The sequence below is a fragment of the Erithacus rubecula genome, assembly GCF_903797595.1.
Source record: "Erithacus rubecula genome assembly, chromosome: 10".
Lineage (NCBI taxonomy): Eukaryota > Metazoa > Chordata > Aves > Passeriformes > Muscicapidae > Erithacus > Erithacus rubecula.
This window is the reverse complement of record NC_136662.1, coordinates 1027222-1046625: the sequence shown is the minus strand read 5'-3', so window position 1 is coordinate 1046625 and position 19404 is coordinate 1027222. Positions and strand designations below refer to the sequence as shown.

At 49.6% G+C, this 19404-nt stretch overlaps 1 protein-coding gene across 2 annotated transcripts; it reads right to left on the bottom strand.

The window, feature by feature from the left end:
* Positions 1-307: 307 nt before the first annotated feature.
* On the bottom strand, positions 308-18186 carry GNG12 (G protein subunit gamma 12). Of its 2 annotated transcripts, XM_079314406.1 has the most exons (4): positions 18148-18186; positions 10120-10166; positions 1533-1649; positions 308-1113 (listed from the first exon to the last, which is right to left on the bottom strand). In XM_079314406.1, exons 3-4 carry the CDS (start codon positions 1626-1628, stop codon positions 988-990), a joined length of 222 nt encoding a protein of 73 aa, XP_079170532.1. In that variant the 5' UTR covers positions 1629-1649; positions 10120-10166; positions 18148-18186; the 3' UTR covers positions 308-987. The 2 variants fall into 2 exon arrangements, with proteins under 2 accessions (XP_079170532.1, XP_079170531.1); XM_079314405.1 differs by lacking the exons at positions 10120-10166; positions 18148-18186 and having other exon boundaries at positions 1533-1689.
* Positions 18187-19404: the final 1218 nt, after the last annotated feature.

The window sequence follows — 19404 nt, the reverse complement described above, 5'->3', positions numbered from 1 at the left end:
TTTTGGCAGATCACAGAAGGACATTTGCAGCCAGCTGAAGTCTGGACTGTTTCTGAACCCTCAAAAATCTGCTGTTAATATATAAAATTTATATATCCACACACACAGAGAGAGAAAGACTTTTTTATTATGTGCATATATAAATATATACTGGATGGAAAGGCCCTCCAATTATAAATGCATTATCACAAGGTGGAGATAATTTGGCATTTTTCCTGTTTAAAAATGATTTTTTTTTTAATAAAAAGGAGTCAAGTTCTGACTCCCTGCACAGCCTCCAGCTCTGCCAGGACCCTTCCAACCTCACTTGTTTTTTCCATTTCCTTTTTTCCCTTTTCCCATTTCTTCAAGGGTGTGTTTTATACTAACACAGGTTTTTCATTTGAAGATGAAATGCAGCAGAATCCAAGCTGGAAATTCTGCTTTTTCAACTCTTGGAAAGCAGGGAAAGCATCTCTGATTCCCAACTCTGTCCTTTAAAATCCTGGGAAGAGAGGCCAGAGGGAGGAAGGCTGAGGCACAGCTCCCTGCAGCTCCCCAGCAGCTGCTACAATCATTTTACAAGGTAGATTTTGGCTAAAAAAAAATGCACTTTAAGTGTGTCTGTTGCTGCCAGCACAGCCACAACCCCCCCCACCTCCCACCCCCCAAAAAAAATCCATAATTTTAAAAAAATGTAAACCCAGTGATTCCATCAGGTCTTACAGCTTTGCTCTACCTGCAAAGCTCAGGCAACTTTGGTCGTGTTGGAGTTGGCAAATGCCACCAGGACCCCCCATGGAGAGACCCTGGAGCCCATTCCCTTGGCCAGGAGAGACAGGGACTGAGTCAGAGAAAATCCTAAGAGAGCCAGGGATCAGCAGGGATCTCAGGGAATGCTCAGGGAATGCTGAGGAGCAGCCATGGGGTGCAGGTACCTGGGGCAGTGGTGGTGCTTGGCCCTGCCCAAGGGCTGGTAGGGGCTGGGCAGGAGGGGCTGCCCCTGTCCTATAACAAAATGCAGGTTTTCTTGTCCTTGAAAGGGTTCTCAGAAGCTGGGATTCCCATCAGCAGGGGGTCCTTCTTGGCGTGCTCCTCACAGTACAGCATCAGGTCTGCTGAGGCTTTGGACACCTGCAGGATACAGGGGGGAAAAATCAGCAAAAAATGGGGTTTTTTCATGGAAATGGGATCAAAATGTTGAGGGAGCAGGTGGGATGGACTCCTAGGGAAGGATGGACCTGTGCTCTTTGGTTGTGACAGCAGGGAAAGCCCCTGCAGGGAACTGAAAACAAACAGGAAGGGATTCAAAATAATTCCAAAGGAGTTTTTATCTCTCCTGGAGTGACAGGACAAGGGGGAACAGCTTCCCACTGCCAGAGGGTGGGATATGGGGCCATAAAAAGTGGATTTATTTGGATTTGTTGAGCTTTGGGAGGGGGAAAGGCTGAGCTGTGGGTGCACAGAGACACAAAACACAGAGAGTTCTCTCACTGTCCTGCAGCTGGGAGGGGGAAAGGAGGGAGAAGGAGAGGGGGAGGCTGTGATCCCACCTTTATCCTCTCAATGGAGGCCTCTATCCTGAGCTGCTGCACTGTCCTGCGTGCCTGGGCAATGTTGTTGGTGGTGGTGGCTCCTTTGCCAGACATTTTCAGTGCAGCAGGGAAGTTCTGCTTGGAAAAGACAGGGGGGTTGTTATTCCAGCACAGCACCCTGAGTGTTCACTGCACCCTGCAAAAAGTGATTTTTAAGAATTATTATTATATCCAACAGGAGCAATCAGTTAAAAAAAAAACCTCAGGATGCCAAACATGCTGCAAAGAAAAGCAGGGGCAGGTTGCTGTGGCACAGCTTTGGCCTCTGGATCCCCCCTCCTGCAGCTCCCCCTGGGAATTCCCTGAGAGCTGCACCCAGGAAGGAACAAGGTCTGAGCCCACAGAGAGGCAGAGCAAGGAAGGGATCCCAGGATGTGGAAGCTGGAAAAGTTCTGAGACCATCGAGCCCAACTGTCCCCAAGTGCCACATCCACAGGGATTTTAAATCCCTCCAGGGATGGGGACTCAGCCCTGCCTGGGCAGCTGTGCCAGGGCTGGAAAAGCTCCCTGGGGAGAAATAACATCCCTGTTGGCTTGGGCTGCAATAGAGGATGTGGCCAGAAATGTGGATTCTGCCCCATCTGTTGAACCAGCTGGGGCAGTGCCCCTGATCTCCTGGCACACATTCTCTGCTCATGGGCATCTTTAAACCAGCTGGGCAATCATCTTTATCTTCCCCATGACCCACCCTTCATCCAGGAGGTATCACCTGTTAATGGGCCATTGTTACAAACTGGGTGTGGCAGTGATTCTTATCCCTGTGGGAGATATCTCCTGTTAATGGGCCATTGTTACAAACTGGGTGTGGCAGTGATTCTTATCCCTGTGGGAGATATCTCCTGTTAATGGGCCATTGTTACAAACTGGGTGTGGCAGTGCCCCTGATCTCCTGGCACACATTCTCTGCTAATGGGCCATCTTTAAACCAGCTGGGCAATCATCTTTATCTTCCCACAGCCCATCCTCCCTCCAGGAGATATTTCCTGTTCATGGCCAGTGAGTCCCAGGGCATGGCTGATAAAATTCCATCATCCCACTGGGAGATGCTCCAGCCAGGGCAGGAGCCAAGCCTTTCCTACCCAGATAAAAACTGAGATTTTGGACACCAAGGCACCTTCTTTCCCCTGGATTCCAGAGGAAAACCAGACCTTTCCACATCATCCCTGGAGCTTCAGAGGAAACTGCACCTTCTCCAGGAGCACTGCTCCAGCTGAGCCACATCTGCCCCTGCAGGAGGATGCAGCACCATGGAATGGGACTGTGCCACCATCCTGACTGACTGACTGTGCCAGCTTGGATTCTGACTCTGGCAGGGCTGGGATTGTTCTGTGAAATACTGCATTTCTATTTTAATTTTCCTAGTAAAGAACTGTTATTCCTAATTCCCATCTCTTTGCCTGAGAGCCCCTTCATTTCAAAATTATACTAATTTGGGGGAAGGGCACTGGCACAGGCTGATCCCTCTCTGGGACAGTGGGAGGTGTCCCTGCCATGGCAGGGGGTGGCACTGGGTGGGCTTTGAGCTCTCTCCCAACCAAATTCCCAAATTCTTCAGGCTTAGGGCAGCCCTGCAGTGTCCCTGTGCTGTATCTCAGCCCCCAGCAGGGCTCTGCACAGCTCCAGGAGGATGATTTGGATCCCTCCTGCCTCTGTGACCTTTCTGGGCACGACTCAGGTTTCTCTCACCCATCCTGGCAGCAGAGCTGTTTTCCAGCTGCTGCCTGTGCCAGCATTTTCCTGCTCCCAGTCCTGGTTTGGAAGGGACATTCCATGGAAAAGCTTTGGGCAGAGCAATTCCCAAGGGGCAGGAAATGCCTCTGCAGGCACAGTGGGAGGGACATTCACTAAAAACTTATTTCCTGCAGCAAACACTAAGAGCATCCTCCTGCAGATCCAGAGATGCTCCACACCCATCCAGCCTGGCCTTGGGCACTGCCAGGGATCCAGGGGCAGCCACAGCTGCTCTGGGAATTCCAGCCCAGCCAGGAATTCCTTGCCAAGATCCCACCCCAATCTCCCTTTATCCCTCCATCCCTTGTGCCCAGTCCCTCTCCAGCTCTCCTGGAGCCCCTTTACATGAAAAAATGAATTTTCCAAGCAGGAATCTCCAACAGGCACTGCCAGAGCTGCTGGGTCCAGCAGGGACCCTGCCCACGTGCTCCAAACCCCTCATCTCTGGGAGAACAAGGAGCTGTTTCACATGGACACAAAAGCACAGATCCACCACAAATGCAGCCCAAATTCCCAGCCCAGCTTTCCCTTACAACATTCAAAACCTGCAGTGTGAAAAACCCAGTGCAAAGCAATTTATTTCTATCCAGTACTAAATGCAGCTCAGAGAGGGCAGCTCTGGAGTTGCTGATTCCTGTGATTTTAGCACCTTTTTTTTTTTTTTTTTAAGGTTAAAAAAGTTGCAAAATTAAAAGATAAACCATTATACTCTTATTTAATTTGGCTCAGCCTTCCCTCCCCCAGCCCCAAACCCCCTTTTGCCACTGGGGTTGTTGGATTCTCTGGATCCCATCCCACCCTCCATGGATTGACCTCCTTAGGAAAGTTCCAGTGCTTATTTTCCCAGCTGCTTAGCTTTGTTAATAAATGAGATGATTGGGGGAAAAAAAAACCAAAGAACAAACAACAAAACAACCCAAACCATAAGATTTGAAAATTAAATTGCTGCATTTGCCCATCTCCAAACAAACATGAGCTTTAATAGCCCTCCTAAGATTACTAAATCTCTTCTACAGGGAGATTTACAGCAACTAGGTCAGCTCCCAATAAATCTGTTTTTCCTTCCCAGTTCCTGGCAACAGATCTGAGCTGCTGCAGCCATGGGGTTTCTCACAGGGCACCCTGGACTTCACAAAACTCCCCAGATTTTAACTGGGGGTGTCAATTCTGCACAACTTGGGGGGTTCAGAAGCCTGGGAAGGGTTTCTGGGATCACCCAGGAGTTTTTCCCTGATGAAATGACCCCTCAGTGGGAGAGGGCACAGCTCTGATTTCCAGGAAATGATCCCTCCAATGATCCCTGGTGCTCAGCAGGCAGCCCTGAGATCTTCCCTCATCCCAACATTTCCCTTTGGGATCCCTCCTGTCCCAACAACTCCTCCTTCACTGCTAAATGCACCAAAAAATAAATTCTCAAGAAGTTTTTCCATTCACCAGCTGAAACAAAAGGTGGCTGCTGATCCAGGTCAGGTTGGACATTGGGGTTGGAGCAGCAGAAAGTGTCCCTGCCATGGCAGGGGTGGCACTGGGTGGGATTTCATGTCCTTTCCAGGGGTGGCACTGGGTGGGATTTCAGGTCCTTTCCAGGGATGGAACTGGGTGGGATTTCAGGTTTCCAGGGGTGACACTGGGTGGGATTTCAGGTCCTTTCCAGGGGTGACACTGGGTGGGATTTCAGGTCCTTTCCAGGGGTGACACTGGGTGGGATTTCAGGTTTCCAGGGGTGGCTCTGGGTGGGATTTCAGGTTTCCAGGGGTGGCACTGGGTGGGATTTCAGGTTTCCAGGGGTGACACTGGGTGGGATTTCAGGTTTCCAGGGGTGGCTCTGGGTGGGATTTCAGGTCCTTTCCAGGGGTGGCTCTGGGTGGGATTTCAGGTCCTTTCCAGCCCAGCCACTCTGGGATTTTTGGTGGGCTCCCTGTAGGAGCACGTGGGGAATCCTCAGTGCCCCAGTGTGACAAAGGGACCCAGGGTGGAGGTGCCAGAGATGCCCAAAGCCCAGAGCAGCTGCAGGCAGGGCTGGGAGCCTCCCCTGGGGCTGACTCACAGCCTAAAACCAGACAAAAGGGTCAGAGCCAGAAGAGCTCCCCTGGCCCCCACCCCTGCCAGGGCAGGGACACCTTCCCCTGTCCCAGCCTGCTCCAAACCTGCCCTGGGACACCCCCAGAGAGGAATTGATTCTTCACTCACCCACTGAAAACTGAGCAGGATTCCCACCAGCTGCACTTTGCCAGGGAAAGACAAAACCAAAGGAAATTTCCAGTGCACTTCTTGCACATTTTTCTTTCCTGAAACACCTGCAAACAGGTGGAGCTGCCCCTTTTCCATAGAAAAACCTTATTTTTTTCCAGGCCTTGCCCTATTTCTTCCCTCAGGCTTTGGGTAAGGAGGTTGCCATGCAGCAGATCCCAGATCTGCCTGGGCTGGCTGCCAAACTCAGCTCCAGTGGGATAATTAAACTCTGGACTGTCTTATTTACTCTTTTAGGTTCAGGACTTGGGAAGCACCTGCTGAGTGAAAGGTAATTAAATCAGCAACTGCTAAAGCAGGGCTGGGAATCTGCTGGAAATCCCAGCAGCTCTGCCTGGAAAACAGCTCCCAGTTTGCTCCAGTTATGCAAAGCCAGCTTGTACTGGAGCAGCAAAACCTGGCTGGCAGCAGGAGAAAAACTCTAAGGCGTCTTAGAAAAAAAAAAAAAACAACAAGATTTTGACATGAATAACTCAAAAGTTGGATCAGCAGAGCAGGTTGGGCAGAACACAAAGCAACAGCAGTGAGAGGAACAGCACCCACAAGGGTGACACCCCATCAGACTCTGCTTTTCCAGGCTGGCTGCAGGGATCTAAAGTTACAGCTGATCTGCAAATTCAGGTTTCATTTGCTCTCCCTTCCCACAGCCCTTGGAGCCCTGCAGGGGAGGACATGGAGCAGAGAGGTGGAAAAGCCTCTGTGCCAAGGGAACAGCAGGAAAAGGACAAGGGGTGTTCCAGCATTCCCAGAGATCCTGTTCCCCCAGTGCTCTGGGATGGGAGGGAGGGAACTGAGGCTGGAGCAGCTCCAGCCTGGAAATGTCTGGATGCTGCTGCCCCAGGAGCAATCCCCACCATGGGAATGATCCCACAGCAACAGGGGAAAGAGGGAAACAGGCAGCTGGACAAGTCCAGAGCTGCTGTCCCAGCTCAGTGCCAGCCCTGAGCTGGAGTTTGAGGTGTCAGTGATCCCAGCACAGGTGCTGCAGGTTCCCAAGGGACACCATTCCCAGCCCTGCTGATTGTTTGCTGCCAGGGTTTGAACTGGGTCTGGTTTGTCACCACCACTAACACAGCCCTGCAAAACCACCCTCCTCCCTGGCATCCCTTCATCCCACTGCCCTCAGCTGGCACCCTCCAAAAACTTTGGGGTAACACCAGCAAACCCCAGATCCCAAACCCAGCTGCTTCCTCTTACTCCCCAGAGCTCACAGGAATAAAAAGAATAAAATTTTGCATAGGGAAAATACAGGGATTTGTTGGGCAGGAAGGAGTTGGGCAGGAGGAGGAAGAAGGGATGCATGGAGTGGCACCAAGGTGGGGGAAATCTTTATGGAAAAGAGGGAAAAAGAGCCCAAGCAGCCCCTGGAGGGGTGGCAGAAGCAGAGCCTGGGCAGGACAGGCTGTGGGGTGAGCTCTCCATGGATCCTGAGGGATCTGCACGTGCTGCTCTCCCAGCTGCTCTGTGGGATGCTGGCTGGTTGGGACATGAATGCTGCAGCTTGGTTTTCCTACAGGGCACCCTTGGGAGCTCAGGAACAGGTTTGTCATGACTTGCAGAACCTGAAAATGCTCCCAGTCCAAGGCAGGAGGCCACTGCTGCCATGAAAATGGGGGCAGGAATTAACAGCTCCATTCTGAGCCATGTGCAAACTGCACACAACATCACAAAGTCTCTGGAATTGTGATATTCCCTAGGAAAGGAAAATCCAGGGAAAGGAAAGAAAATCCAAGGAAAGGAAAGGAGCATCCAGGGAGGGGAAAGGAGTATCCAGGGAGGGGAAAGAAACACCCAGGGAAAGAAAATCCAAGGAAAGGAAAGGAACACCTAGGGAAAGGAAAGAAAATCCAAGGAAAGGAAAGGAGCATCCAGGGAAAGGAAAGAAAATCCAAGGAAAGGAAAGGAACACCCAGGGAGAGGAAAGAAACACCCAGGGAAAGGAAAGGAACATCTAGGGAAAGGAAAAAAACACCCAGGGAAAGGAAAGAAAATCCAAGTAAAGGAAAGGAACATCCAGGGGAAAGGAAAGAAGCATCCAAGGAAAGGAAAGGAACATCCAGGGAAAGGAAAGAAAATCCAAGGAAAGGAAAGGAACATCCAGGGGAAAGGAAAGAAAATCCAAGGAAAGGAAAGGAACACCCAGGGAAAGGAAAGAAAATCCAAGGAAAGGAAAGGAACAGGGCAGGCACAGCCCACTGTGCTCCTGCTCCAGCCTGTCCTGCTGGGGCAGGAAGGGATTCCAGCCCAGCAGCCCCATCCTGGCTGGGCAGAGCTGCTCCTGCTCAGGACAGGCTCAGCCTGGTTTTTCCAGCCCAAGGCAGAGCCCAGGGCTCTGCTGGCTCAGTGTGGGGCCGTGCTGACACCCAGTGGAAGAAGCAGAGCTGGAATCCTTTCCTTCTGCCAAAGAGAAGGGGAAATGAGAATGAAAGTGGGGCAGCAAAAACACCAGGGTCCTGCACTCAGCCAGCAAAATGGGCTGAGGGGAAAGGAAAACAGGGATTGGAGGGGCTTTTGGGGGTCCAGGGAGCAGCCAGGGACAGTGAAGTGTCCTGGGACAGTGGAAGGTGTCCTTGCCATGGCAGGGGTGACACTGGATGGGCTTTAAGGTTCCTCCCAAGCTCAGCCACCCTGAAATTTCACAACCCTCACTCCCCACACAAGGAGCAGAGACACAAGTGGTGCAATATTCCACAGATTTCCTGCACTTGGTAAACTGAACACAAAATCCACAGAGCAAAGTTCCCAGGGAAAACTGGGATCAGCCATGACCCCCCTGCTCCCATCACAGGGAACCAGGAGAAGGATTTGTCCTTTTTCCACACCTACCCCAAACCAAGCTGGGAGTAAACAGCTCCCTGCTCCTGGCAGGTGGGAAGGGCTGGATTTTAAACAAGACTGGATTTTAAACAAGACTGGATTTTAAACAAGACTGGATTTTAAGCAAGACTGGATTTTTAAACAAGACTGGATTTTTAAACAGCACTGGATTTTAAGCAAGACTAGATTTTAAGCAAGACTGGATTTTTAAGCAGGACTAGATTTTTAAGCAGGATTGGATTTTAAAGCAGGACTGGATTTTTAAACAGGTCTGGATTTTAAACAGGACTGGATTTTTAAGCAGGACTGGTTTTTTAAGCAGGTCTCAGGTGAGATTTACAGTTGTGGCACAAATATTTTATGTGAGCTAGAAAAAGTTATAGTTTGGTGAAAGAAAACAAGATCCTCCCTCAAGGGTCCCACTCTGGAAAAGGAAAGCTGAAACATCTGCCAGCTGCAGGACTTGCAGTGGTTTTGGGGGAATGGGGAATTTTTTGGGATGTGGCAGAGCTGAAGGGATTGGGGAGCTCAGGCAGCTCAGATTCCAAATTTTCCAGCAGGAAAGGTCCAGCAAGGCCCAGCTGTGCTCCCAGAGGAGGTGCAGGAGCCAGAGCTGGAGGAGAAATGGGAATTCTGGCCATGCAGATCCACCTGGTCTGCACAGGGCAAACACAGAATAAAATCCCCCAAAAGCACAGAACACCCACTTGTGATGTCTCCTCATTCAGAGAATTTACACTTGGGAATAGTGAGACATTCTACACTAGAGATTTTTTTTTTTTTTATTATAAATAATGCTGCCAGTGTCTTAATTGGGGATTAAAACCCTTAATGATGTGAAATGAAAGGAAATAGAAAACTCCCAAATCTTCAGTTGGACTTGGGGCTCTGGGTGTTTAATGAAGGCTGAGTTCCTTCTCAAGCCCCACAAGTTATTCCAGCTCCATCCTGCTGATCCAACCTTGGATTTTCCAACTCAGCCTCCACTCTGGGGCTCTGTCACACCCAAGGCACATTTTGGGAGAGGAGCAGTGGAAAAACCTGCTTTTGTTTCCCTCTGTGTTTCTTTTGACTCCACTTTTTTTTATCTTCAGCACACACACACACACATGAAAAGTGACTTTTAGATCAAGGTTACTTTGAAAAACATCAGAGGGGTTCTTTTCAAGATATCAGCCTGAAGTCACTGCAGAAGGCAATGAACTGCAGGGAATTTTCTCCACAGAAATTTCCTTTTCCTCCCCACAGGGCACTGCCCAGCTCATTCCCACTGGGAAAACTCCACAGAGATTTTTGCAAAAAGATTTTTCAGCTGGATCCAAAGGCTGTAAAGCAGCAAAGGGCTGAAAGCTCCAGCCTGGCACTCATGGGATTTATGGGATTTCAGCATCTCCTTGGCTGCAGGAATTTATCAAAGTGCCTCTTTTTAAAGATGGGGGGGATATAGAATATAAATATTTTTTTTTCTTGATACATGTCATGTAACACAGCAAATACAAAAATGATGATTTGCAGGCTGATCCTTCCTAAACATGAAAATTTTCTGTGGGAAAAGCAGATTTTTCTGCCCTTTAAATTCAAGAAAGCAGCCAGGCAGTTAAAAGAATGAGGTGAAAAGTGTCAGCAATCCTGCCAAGGATTTTATATTTGTTCTGTTCCAGAGTAAGATTAAATCACCAGGGTTTGGGACCTGTCATGCTGCTTTTATTTTACAGGAAAGAAAAACCAGAGTGGACTGGAAACTCACCTACATAGGCAGACCCTGTCCAGCTTGATTTTATCAGTGTAATGATCCTGAAACAAGAATAAAATGAAAATTAGAAGGATTTCAAAGTGCAAGAAAGAAAAAGATGGGGAGGAGGAGGGGTTGGTATTTGTGGTTTAATGCTAATCATAAAAATAATATTTGGAGATTGGAAAATCAGGATCTGGGCATTTCCTGAGCTGGCACAGCCACTGGGTGCTGGTTTTGTGTTGTAGGAAAATCTAGGAAAAATATATATATAAAAAAAAAGAAAAAAATATATTTATATATGGAGGAAAAAGATGAAGAAGATGACATGAAAGTTGGCTGAAAAAAAATCTTTCTGTATGTTATAAAATGGACTGCACTGCTTTAAATATTCCTATAAATCATGGAGAAAAACATGGAGAAGTTGAAGTGTTTGAGAAAAAAAAATTCTTTGCCCTAAAAAAATAAGAAATCTCTGTTCCTGGAAAATAAAGGATGAACAGAAGAATGTGAAGGGGAAAAAAAAATGAAGAAACCTTTTGCTTTTAAACAGCTTGACCTAAAAAGTAATTAAAAAAAAAAAAGTTTGGCATGGCCCACAAACACAGCTCTAAAGAGGTTGAAGAGATAAAAAGAGTTTTGAGATTTGCAGATTTTTCCCAGGTGGATGCAAATTGTAAAAGTAAAAACACAACAAAATATTATTTTTCTCTTGGAAACAAATCCCTATGACCAAATAAGAAAAATCTCCTCTCCCTGAAGTAAACTAAAACGATTATTTAAGTAAAAAACTGACTGAAATGTTTCTGTATGTTGCTGTTAAAAAAATGTAGAAAGAAGTGGAGAGAAGGGAGGAATCTAAAAACCTTATTCTGAATTTCTTATTTTCTCTGTGCTATTAATAAATTTCTTCTTTATCCCCTTGTTTTTATCCCTAATCCAATCTCTTCTGTTGAAAAACAACTTTTTATTAAACATATTAAACCTCTTGTGATTGGAGAATAGCACCATAAATATGGTAATTTTGGTAATTGTGATAGGCTACTATCATATATATATATATATATATATGTAATAATAATAAAAGTATTGATTGGTTGTTATGTTTTAAAATGCTCTGCAATTAAAAGTATTTAATGTATTTTAACCAGAACTGGAGTTGCTTCAGACAAACCCACCCTGGGCTCTGTCACCCACACCCCATGAATTTCTGTTTATCTGAGTACAATAAACAGCATTTTAAATAATAAAGAAATTGCTGTGTTATTTAGACACAATAAGCAGCATTTTAAATAATAAAGAAATAAATTGCTGTATAACTGGATACAATAAACAGAATTTTAAATAATAAAAAAATTGCTGTATATCTGGATATAATAAATAGCATTTTAAATCATAAAAAATTTGCTGTATATCTGGATGTAATAAACAGCATTTTAAATAATAAAGAAATAAATTGCTGTATATCTGGATATAATAAACAGCTTGCTGTATATCTGGATATAATAAACAGCATTTTAAATAATAAAGAAATTTCTGTATATCTGGATATAATAAATAGCATTTTAAATAATAAATAAATTTGCTGTATAACTGGATGTAATAAACAGCATTTTAAATAATAAATTGCTGTATAACTGGATATAATAAATAGCATTTAAAATAATAAATAAATTGCTGTATATCTGGATATAATAAATAGCATTTTAAATAATAAAGAAATAAATTGCTGTGTAACTGGATACAATAGACAGCATTTTAAATAATAAATAAGTAAATTACTGTATAACTGGATCTAATAAATAACATTTAAAGAGCCAGCTGGAGTCCCCCAGGCTGGTTTGGGCTCTCACAGGATGGTTCTGAGCAGGACATTCCCAATATTCCAACCCCACTTCCCCTGCTGGGAATGGGATCACACTGGGAATCAAGTGCTGGTCAAATCATTGTGTGGAGGAGGAAAATAAATTGTGTTCAGGACAGTGTGCCTTGTCCCTGAGCCCCACATCCAGCAAGGAACCAAAATAAATAAAAGTGACACCTAACCTCCCCCACAGACAGGATCAGAGTTTGGGGGAAAGCTGCTGCTCTGCTCAGGGGAAAATAAAGATTTTTAAATTGACTTGTGCAGCCTGAGGGGGATGAAAACACAAAACAACGGGAGCACATGGAATGGTTTGGGCTGGGAGGGAGATCAAAGTTCACCTTTCCATCATCCCAGGCTGCTCCAACCCCAATGTCCCTTCTCTTGGAAACTGAGAGGGAGGATTTTCTCTCCTTGGCAAACTTGAATTCAGCTGGGAATTCAGATGGGAATTCAGCTGGGAATTCAGATGGGAATTCAGATGGGAATTCAGATGGGAATTCAGATGGGAATTCAGGCTGGGAATTCAGCTGGGAATTCAGGCTGGGAATTCAGATGGGAATTCAGATGGGAATTCAGATGGGAATTCAACTGGGAATTCAGATGGGAATTCAGCTGGGAATTCAGATGGGAATTCAGATGGGAATTCAGATGGGAATTCAGCTGGGAATTCAGGCTGGGAATTCAGGCTGGGAATTCAGCTGGGAATTCAGATGGGAATTCAGATGGGAATTCAGGCTGGGAATTCAGCTGGGAATTCAAGCTGGGAATTCAGCTGGGAATTCAGCTGGGAATTCAGCTGGGAATTCAGGCTGGGAATTCAGATGGGAATTCAGCTGGGAATTCAGCTGGGAATTCAGGCTGGGAATTCACCTGGGAATTCAGGCTGGGAATTCAGCTGGGAATTCAGATGGGAATTCAGATGGGAATTCAGATGGGAATTCAGCTGGGAATTCAGGCTGGGAATTCAGATGGGAATTCAGGCTGGGAATTCAGCTGGGAATTCAGGCTGCTCCCTCCCAGCAGGACCAAGCTGGGCTTTGCCACCTCCAAAGGCTGTGGAGGGTAAGAGCAAAGAGAAAAATGCTGGAGGATAACAGGAGAGAGGGGCAGGATAACAGGAGAGAGGCAGGATAACAGGAGAGAGGCAGGATAACAGGAGAGAGGGGCAGGATAACAGGAGAGAGGGGCAGGATAACAGGAGAGAGGCAGGATAACAGGAGAGAGGCAGGATAACAGGAGAGAGGGGCAGGATAACAGGAGAGAGGGGCAGGATAACAGGAGAGAGGGGCAGGATACAGGAGAGAGGGGCAGGATAACAGGAGAGAGGGCAGCTATACAGGAGAGAGGGGCAGGATAACAGGAGAGGGGCAGGATAACAGGAGAGAGGGGCAGGATAACAGGAGAGAGGGGCAGGATAACAGGAGAGAGGGGCAGGATAACAGGAGAGGGGCAGGATAACAGGAGAGGGGCAGGATAACAGGAGAGAGGGGCAGGATAACAGGAGAGGGGGGCAGGATAACAGGAGAGGGGCAGGATAACAGGAGAGAGGGGAAGGATAACAGGAGAGGGGGGCAGGATAACAGGAGAGGGGCAGGATAACAGGAGAGGGGGGCAGGATAACAGGAGAGGGGGGGCAGGATAACAGGAGAGAGGCAGGATAACAGGAGAGAGGGGCAGGATAACAGGAGAGGGGCAGGATAACAGGAGAGAGGCAGGATAACAGGAGAGGGGCAGGATAACAGGAGAGAGGGGCAGGATAACAGGAGAGAGGGGCAGGATAACAGGAGAGAGGGGCAGGATAACAGGAGAGAGGGGCAGGATAACAGGAGAGAGGGGCAGGATAACAGGAGAGAGGGGCAGGATAACAGGAGAGAGGGGCAGGATAACAGGAGAGAGGGGCAGGATAACAGGAGAGGGGGGCAGGATAACAGGAGAGGGGCAGGATAACAGGAGAGAGGGGCAGGATAAGAGGAGAGGGGGAGGATAACAGGAGAGAGGGGCAGGATAACAGGAGAGAGGGGCAGGATAACAGGAGAGAGGGGCAGGATAACAGGAGAGAGGGGCAGGATAACAGGAGAGGGGCAGGATAACAGGAGAGAGGGGAAGGATAACAGGAGAGGGGCAGGAAAGCTGGGACTGCACACTGTGCCAAAATTCACCTGTGCCTGCACAGCAGGTTTGGAAAGACAGGGGAGGAGGGATGGGAGGACAAAGGGGCAGCAAGGCTGGCTCCTGCCTGGGCTGAGTGTTTAAACAAGGAGCTGATCCCTGCTGGCCTCAGCTGCTGCAGCACAAATAACCCTCAGCACACTCTCTGTCCCTCTCCCTCCTCCCTCCAGAGCTCCAGCACATGCCAAGACTCTGACACGGACACAGGAAGCTGAATATAAACACACGGCCTGTTTCACCAAATATTCAAAGGAACACAACTAAAAATACTCAGCTGCTGGTGTCCAGGAACATCCCAAAGCTGTGATCCACTGCCTGGGGCTCCAGGAACAGGGAGATGAGATCTGGGGGACACTGAACCCCAGGCTCTGCTTTCATAAAATCCTAAATGGTTTGATTGGAAGGGACCTTTAAACTCATTTTGTTCTGTTCCTCTGCCATGGCAGGGACACTTCCCACCATTCCAGGCTGCTCCAACCCCAATGTCCAGCTCTGCCAGGGATCCAGGGGCAGCCACAGCAAATCTGGGAATTCGCCTCCAGGGCCTTTCACCCTCCCAGGGAACAATTCCTGCCCAATATCCCAATATCCAGTCCTGCCCTCTGGGAATGCATTCCCTGTGTCCTGTCCCTCCATTCCTTGTGTCCTGTCCCTCCATTCCCTGTGTCTGTCTGTCCCTCCATTCCCTGTGTCCTGTCCCTCCATTCCCTGTCTGTCTGTCCCTCCATTCCCTGTGTCTGTCCCTCCATTCCCTGTGTCTGTCTGTCCCTCCATTCCCTGTGTCTGTCTGTCCCTCCATTCCCTGTGTCTGTCCCTCCATTCCCTGTGTCTGTCCCTCCATCCCTTGGGAATTATTTCTCTCCATTTCTCTCCATCTTCCTGCAGCTCCTTCAGGCCCTGCAAAGCCACACTGAGCTCACCCCAAAGCTTCTCCTCTCCAGGTGAACATTCCCAGCTCTCCCAGCCTTTCCTCCATCCCTCTGACCATCCTGGTGCCTCCAACATCCAGGTTCTTCCTCTCCTGGAGCCCCAGAGCTGGGGGGGCTCTGCAGGGTTTGCAGCAGAAGATCCAGGAGTGGATCCTCTCCTCCCCAGGGACACCTGGCTGGAAGGGGTTCAGCAGCTCCAGGTAAGGAATGTTAATCTACATCCCCTGGGAATGCTGGATCCCCCAGAGCCAGATGTGTCTCCAGGGGATGGATGTTCCCCCACCACACTCCCACCTCCCCACTGCTCCCACCTCCCTCCCTAAAATCCCACTGAGAATCCCACCACAGCCCAGTCCCCCTGAGGATTTCTGCCACAGCCTCTGCTCCTCCTCATCAATCCTTGCAAAATACAGAATGGAAACTTTGCTCCTGTCATCAGTGTGGTCTCACCCTTCCAAATTCCCCCCCAGGTTATTCCTGAGGGCAGAAATGATCTGGGCCCAAGATCTCCCAACACTGAGAGCAGGATGAACACTGAGGTTTGGAAAAACGAGCCCCAGCTGTGGAATATTGCAAAATCCACCAAATAACTGCACAATTCCAGCAGTGCAGGAACCCCAAGAGCCACCAAACATCTGCAGCTCCCAAGAAAAAAAATCAGCCCACGATGACTTTCAAGAACTGGGGGTGTCCCATCCCAATTGCTGGAGTTCCACTCCAATTCCTGCTCCTGGATATTTCTGTGGCAGGACACAGCACCCAGCAGCTTTCCCCCATTCCCATGGTTTGTGTAAGCACAGATGGAATTGCAGCAACTCAATCCTCCCTGGGACACAGCTCCAGGGCTGGGCCAAGGCTGTGCTGGGGTTTCCTGGATAACTGCAAACCCTTGGAAATGATCCCCTCTGCCCCCTGCAGCCACCTCTGCCCTGGCAAAGGGGACAAAGGGAAAGGGGGATTTGTGGGGCTGCACCACGGATTGCTGGGGCAATGTGGGTTTGCTTTCACAACACAGCACAGTCAGAGAGGGATGGACTGGGATTTGGGATGTGGCCAGGGAAGGAGCAGCATCTCCCACTCAGCATTCCAGCAACCCTTGCAGGGATGGTGGAGCCACAGAAAAAGGAGGGACAGGGACTTTCTAAACAGGCAGGGAGGGACAGGACACAGGGAATGGCTTCCCACTGCCAGAGGGCAGGGCTGGATGGGATTTGGGGCAGGAATTGTTCCCTGGAAGAGAATCCCAGATTTTCTCTGGCTGCTCCTGGATCCCTGGAAATGTCCAAGGCCAGGCTGGATGGGCTGGGAACACCTTGGGATAGTGGGAGGTGTCCCTGCCATGGCACTGGATGGGATTTAAGGTCCCTTCCAATCCTAATCATTTGGGATTCCACAATCCTACTGTGTCACCCCAGGCCCTACTACAGAGAAATCAATAATAACCTGGTACAAAGACTTCAAAAAGTCTTTTTAGCAGCAGAACTTAAGAACTTAAAAACTGTCAGTACTTAAAAAGTTATCATATTGCCAAAGAAACATTATGTTCGAAATAAAAAGTATTTTAAACCTACAGCACAACCCAATAATTTGATTTAACACCAGCAAGACTTGAGAGATCAGTTGTTCTGCTGCCTGGGAGCCCAAGAAACTCCTCCAGGATAAGGGGAGAATTTCACCTTTCAAGGAAAAATCCTGGGTAATTATGGAATGAGCTCACCCTCAGCAGCAGAGCCCATCCATTGCTCCTCTCTGGAATTGATTGCTCCTTGATTAGAGATATCCCAAAGGCTGCAGAGCATCCCACCCTGGGATGAAATGGGATGGAGTCATTAGCTCCACACTAATCCCTCAATCCCATTTAGTGGCACTGAGCAGCACAAAACCCTGCCAGTGTCCACTGCTCACCCTTTACTCCCAGAACTGCATTTCCAAACCAGCTCACACCCAATACACACAGGAACTGTCCCTGATCCTGGACACAGCCAGTTAGAACAGCAGGAAACCACTGGCAAATTGCTGGGAATTCCACTGGATGTGCCACACTGATTAAATCATGGAATACCCCACAAGGATCAACAAGTCCAAAATCCCAAAATCTCCCCCTGTGCCTTGGGATCATTCCCTGAGGATCTGTGTCCACCACCCTCTGCAGGAAAAACCTTTCCCAAAATCCAATTTAAACCTCTCCTGGCACAGCTCCAGCTCCAGGCTAAAATCACAACACACACCCCAAACCCTCCTTCTCCCCTCCCCAAAAAAAATAAGAAACAATTTAAAGTTACAACAGAGAATTACAATTTAAAAGTTACTAAAGGAACTAAAAACTTCCAAGAGTTGAGCTTGATCCGTGTGGGTCCCTTCCAGCTCAGGATGTTCTGCAATTCCATAATTCCAAGGAAATCTATTATTGCAACAGGGTGTGTAATCTCAGTATCAACACGAAAGCTCCTGGAATAATGACTCTTCCCACTAATTAACCTCCTTCCCACACTCATCCCACAACTCCCCGCACGTGGGAAAATTCCTCTGCCAGGCAGAGCTCCGTGATTCCAAGGAAATTCCAGGGCTGGAAGGGCTAAAATTGGGGGAATTTAAAGGATTTTAATGGAAATTGGGGGGTCCCTCGTGTATTTGGAGCTGCCAGTTCTGGGTATCCATCGGTGTGGAGGGAAGGAGAAGGAAAGGAAGAAAAACCTGCCTATTGCAGAATTATCTTTGCCTAATTAAGCAGATTATTTTTTACATAATTAAGCAGATTTCTGCCTCATTCCCGCGCCACGCGCTACTTGTTGAACCACATCGCTGCCTCCCGCCAGGAACGCTCCTCAGCACGACAAAAAACGGGGGGAAAAACACTTAAAAACTACAAAACCTGCAATCCAAAGGCGAAAGGAGGCAGGCACCGCTCGGGCCCGGCCAGGCCCTCAGCGCAAGGGCCGGGCTGGCGCTCCCCGCGCCCCGCGGGGCTGTCCCGGGCTCAGCGCTCGCTGCTCCCGCCGGCATCGCCGCCGTGCCCGCCGCATCCCCCCGTCCCGGACCGCGAGCCCCCCGTCCCGGCGCCGCCATCCCGGCACTCACCGAGCGCCGCTCCCGGGGTCTCCACGGGCGACCGGAGCGCGACCGGGCCCCGCCCACCGAGCGGAGCCGCGCCCGCTGCACGCGAGCCACGCCCACCGAGGGAACCACGCCCACTCCGTGCAAACAACGCCCACCGAGCGGAGCCACGCCCACTCCGTGCAAACAACGCCCACCGAGCGGAGCCACGCCCGCTGCACGCGAGCCACGCCCACCGAGGGAACCACGCCCACTCCGTGCAAACAACGCCCACCGAGCGGAGCCACGCCCACTCCGTGCAAACAACGCCCACCGAGGGAACCACGCCCACTCCGTGCAAACAACGCCCACCGAGCGGAGCCACGCCCACTCCGTGCAAACAACGCCCACCGAGCGGGGCCACGCCCACTTCCTGCAAACAACGCCCACCGAGGGAACCACGCCCACTCCGTGCAAACAACGCCCACCGAGGGGAACCACGCCCACTGCACACGGACCACGCCCACCGAGGGGAACCACGCCCACTCCGTGCAAACAACGCTCACCGAGTGGAGCCACGCCCACTGCATGCAAACAACGCCCACCGAGCGGAACCACGCCCACTCCGTGCAAACAACGCCCACCGAGCGGAGCCGCGCCCGCTGCACGCGAGCCACGCCCACCGAGGGGAACCACGCCCACTCCGTGCAAACAACACCCACCGAGCGGAGCCACGCCCACTGCATGCAAACAACACCCACCGAGCGGAGCCGCGCCCACTGCACATGAGCCACGCCCACCGAGTGGAACCACGCCTATTCCACACAAACCACGCCCATTCCACACAAACCACGCCCACTCAAGGCAAACCACGCCCACCCACCGGTCTATGGCAGAATGGGCGTGGCCAAGCGGCGATCCCAAATCCGTGCAGAATTCCACAGGCGGTTCCGGTTTGTCCCGTTCCCGAGCGGGGATTCGGGCGTGTTCGGGAAGGGTTGAGTGAGAAAAGCGTGAGGCCGTGGTGGAGAATGCGGCGGGACGGAGAGGCTGGAGCACGGATGTGCTGGGAATTTTGGGATTAGGGCCAGGGAGGGGCAGAGCGGGTGTTTGCAAAGGTTTGTGCGCTGCCCCAACGAGCCCGGCGTGCCTCTGCTTGTGGGGCTTTGATCCTGGGATCACCTGCGAATGCAGGGGCAGGGGAGGGTGTGGAGTAAAATTTAAATAAAATTTCAATCCGGGTTCCTGCCTGGGAGCTGCAGGAGGGAGAAGGGTTGGAAAATGAGGGCGGGGAGGCTGTGG

Bases quoted from the DNA above. Each gene is read 5' to 3' on its own strand.
- GNG12 (XM_079314406.1), bottom strand. From the start codon at position 1,628: ATGTCTGGCAAAGGAGCCACCACCACCAACAACATTGCCCAGGCACGC. The intron at 1,114-1,532 runs GTGGGATCACAG...TGTATCCTGCAG, and splicing joins CCTCCATTGAGAGGATAAAG to GTGTCCAAAGCCTCAGCAGA.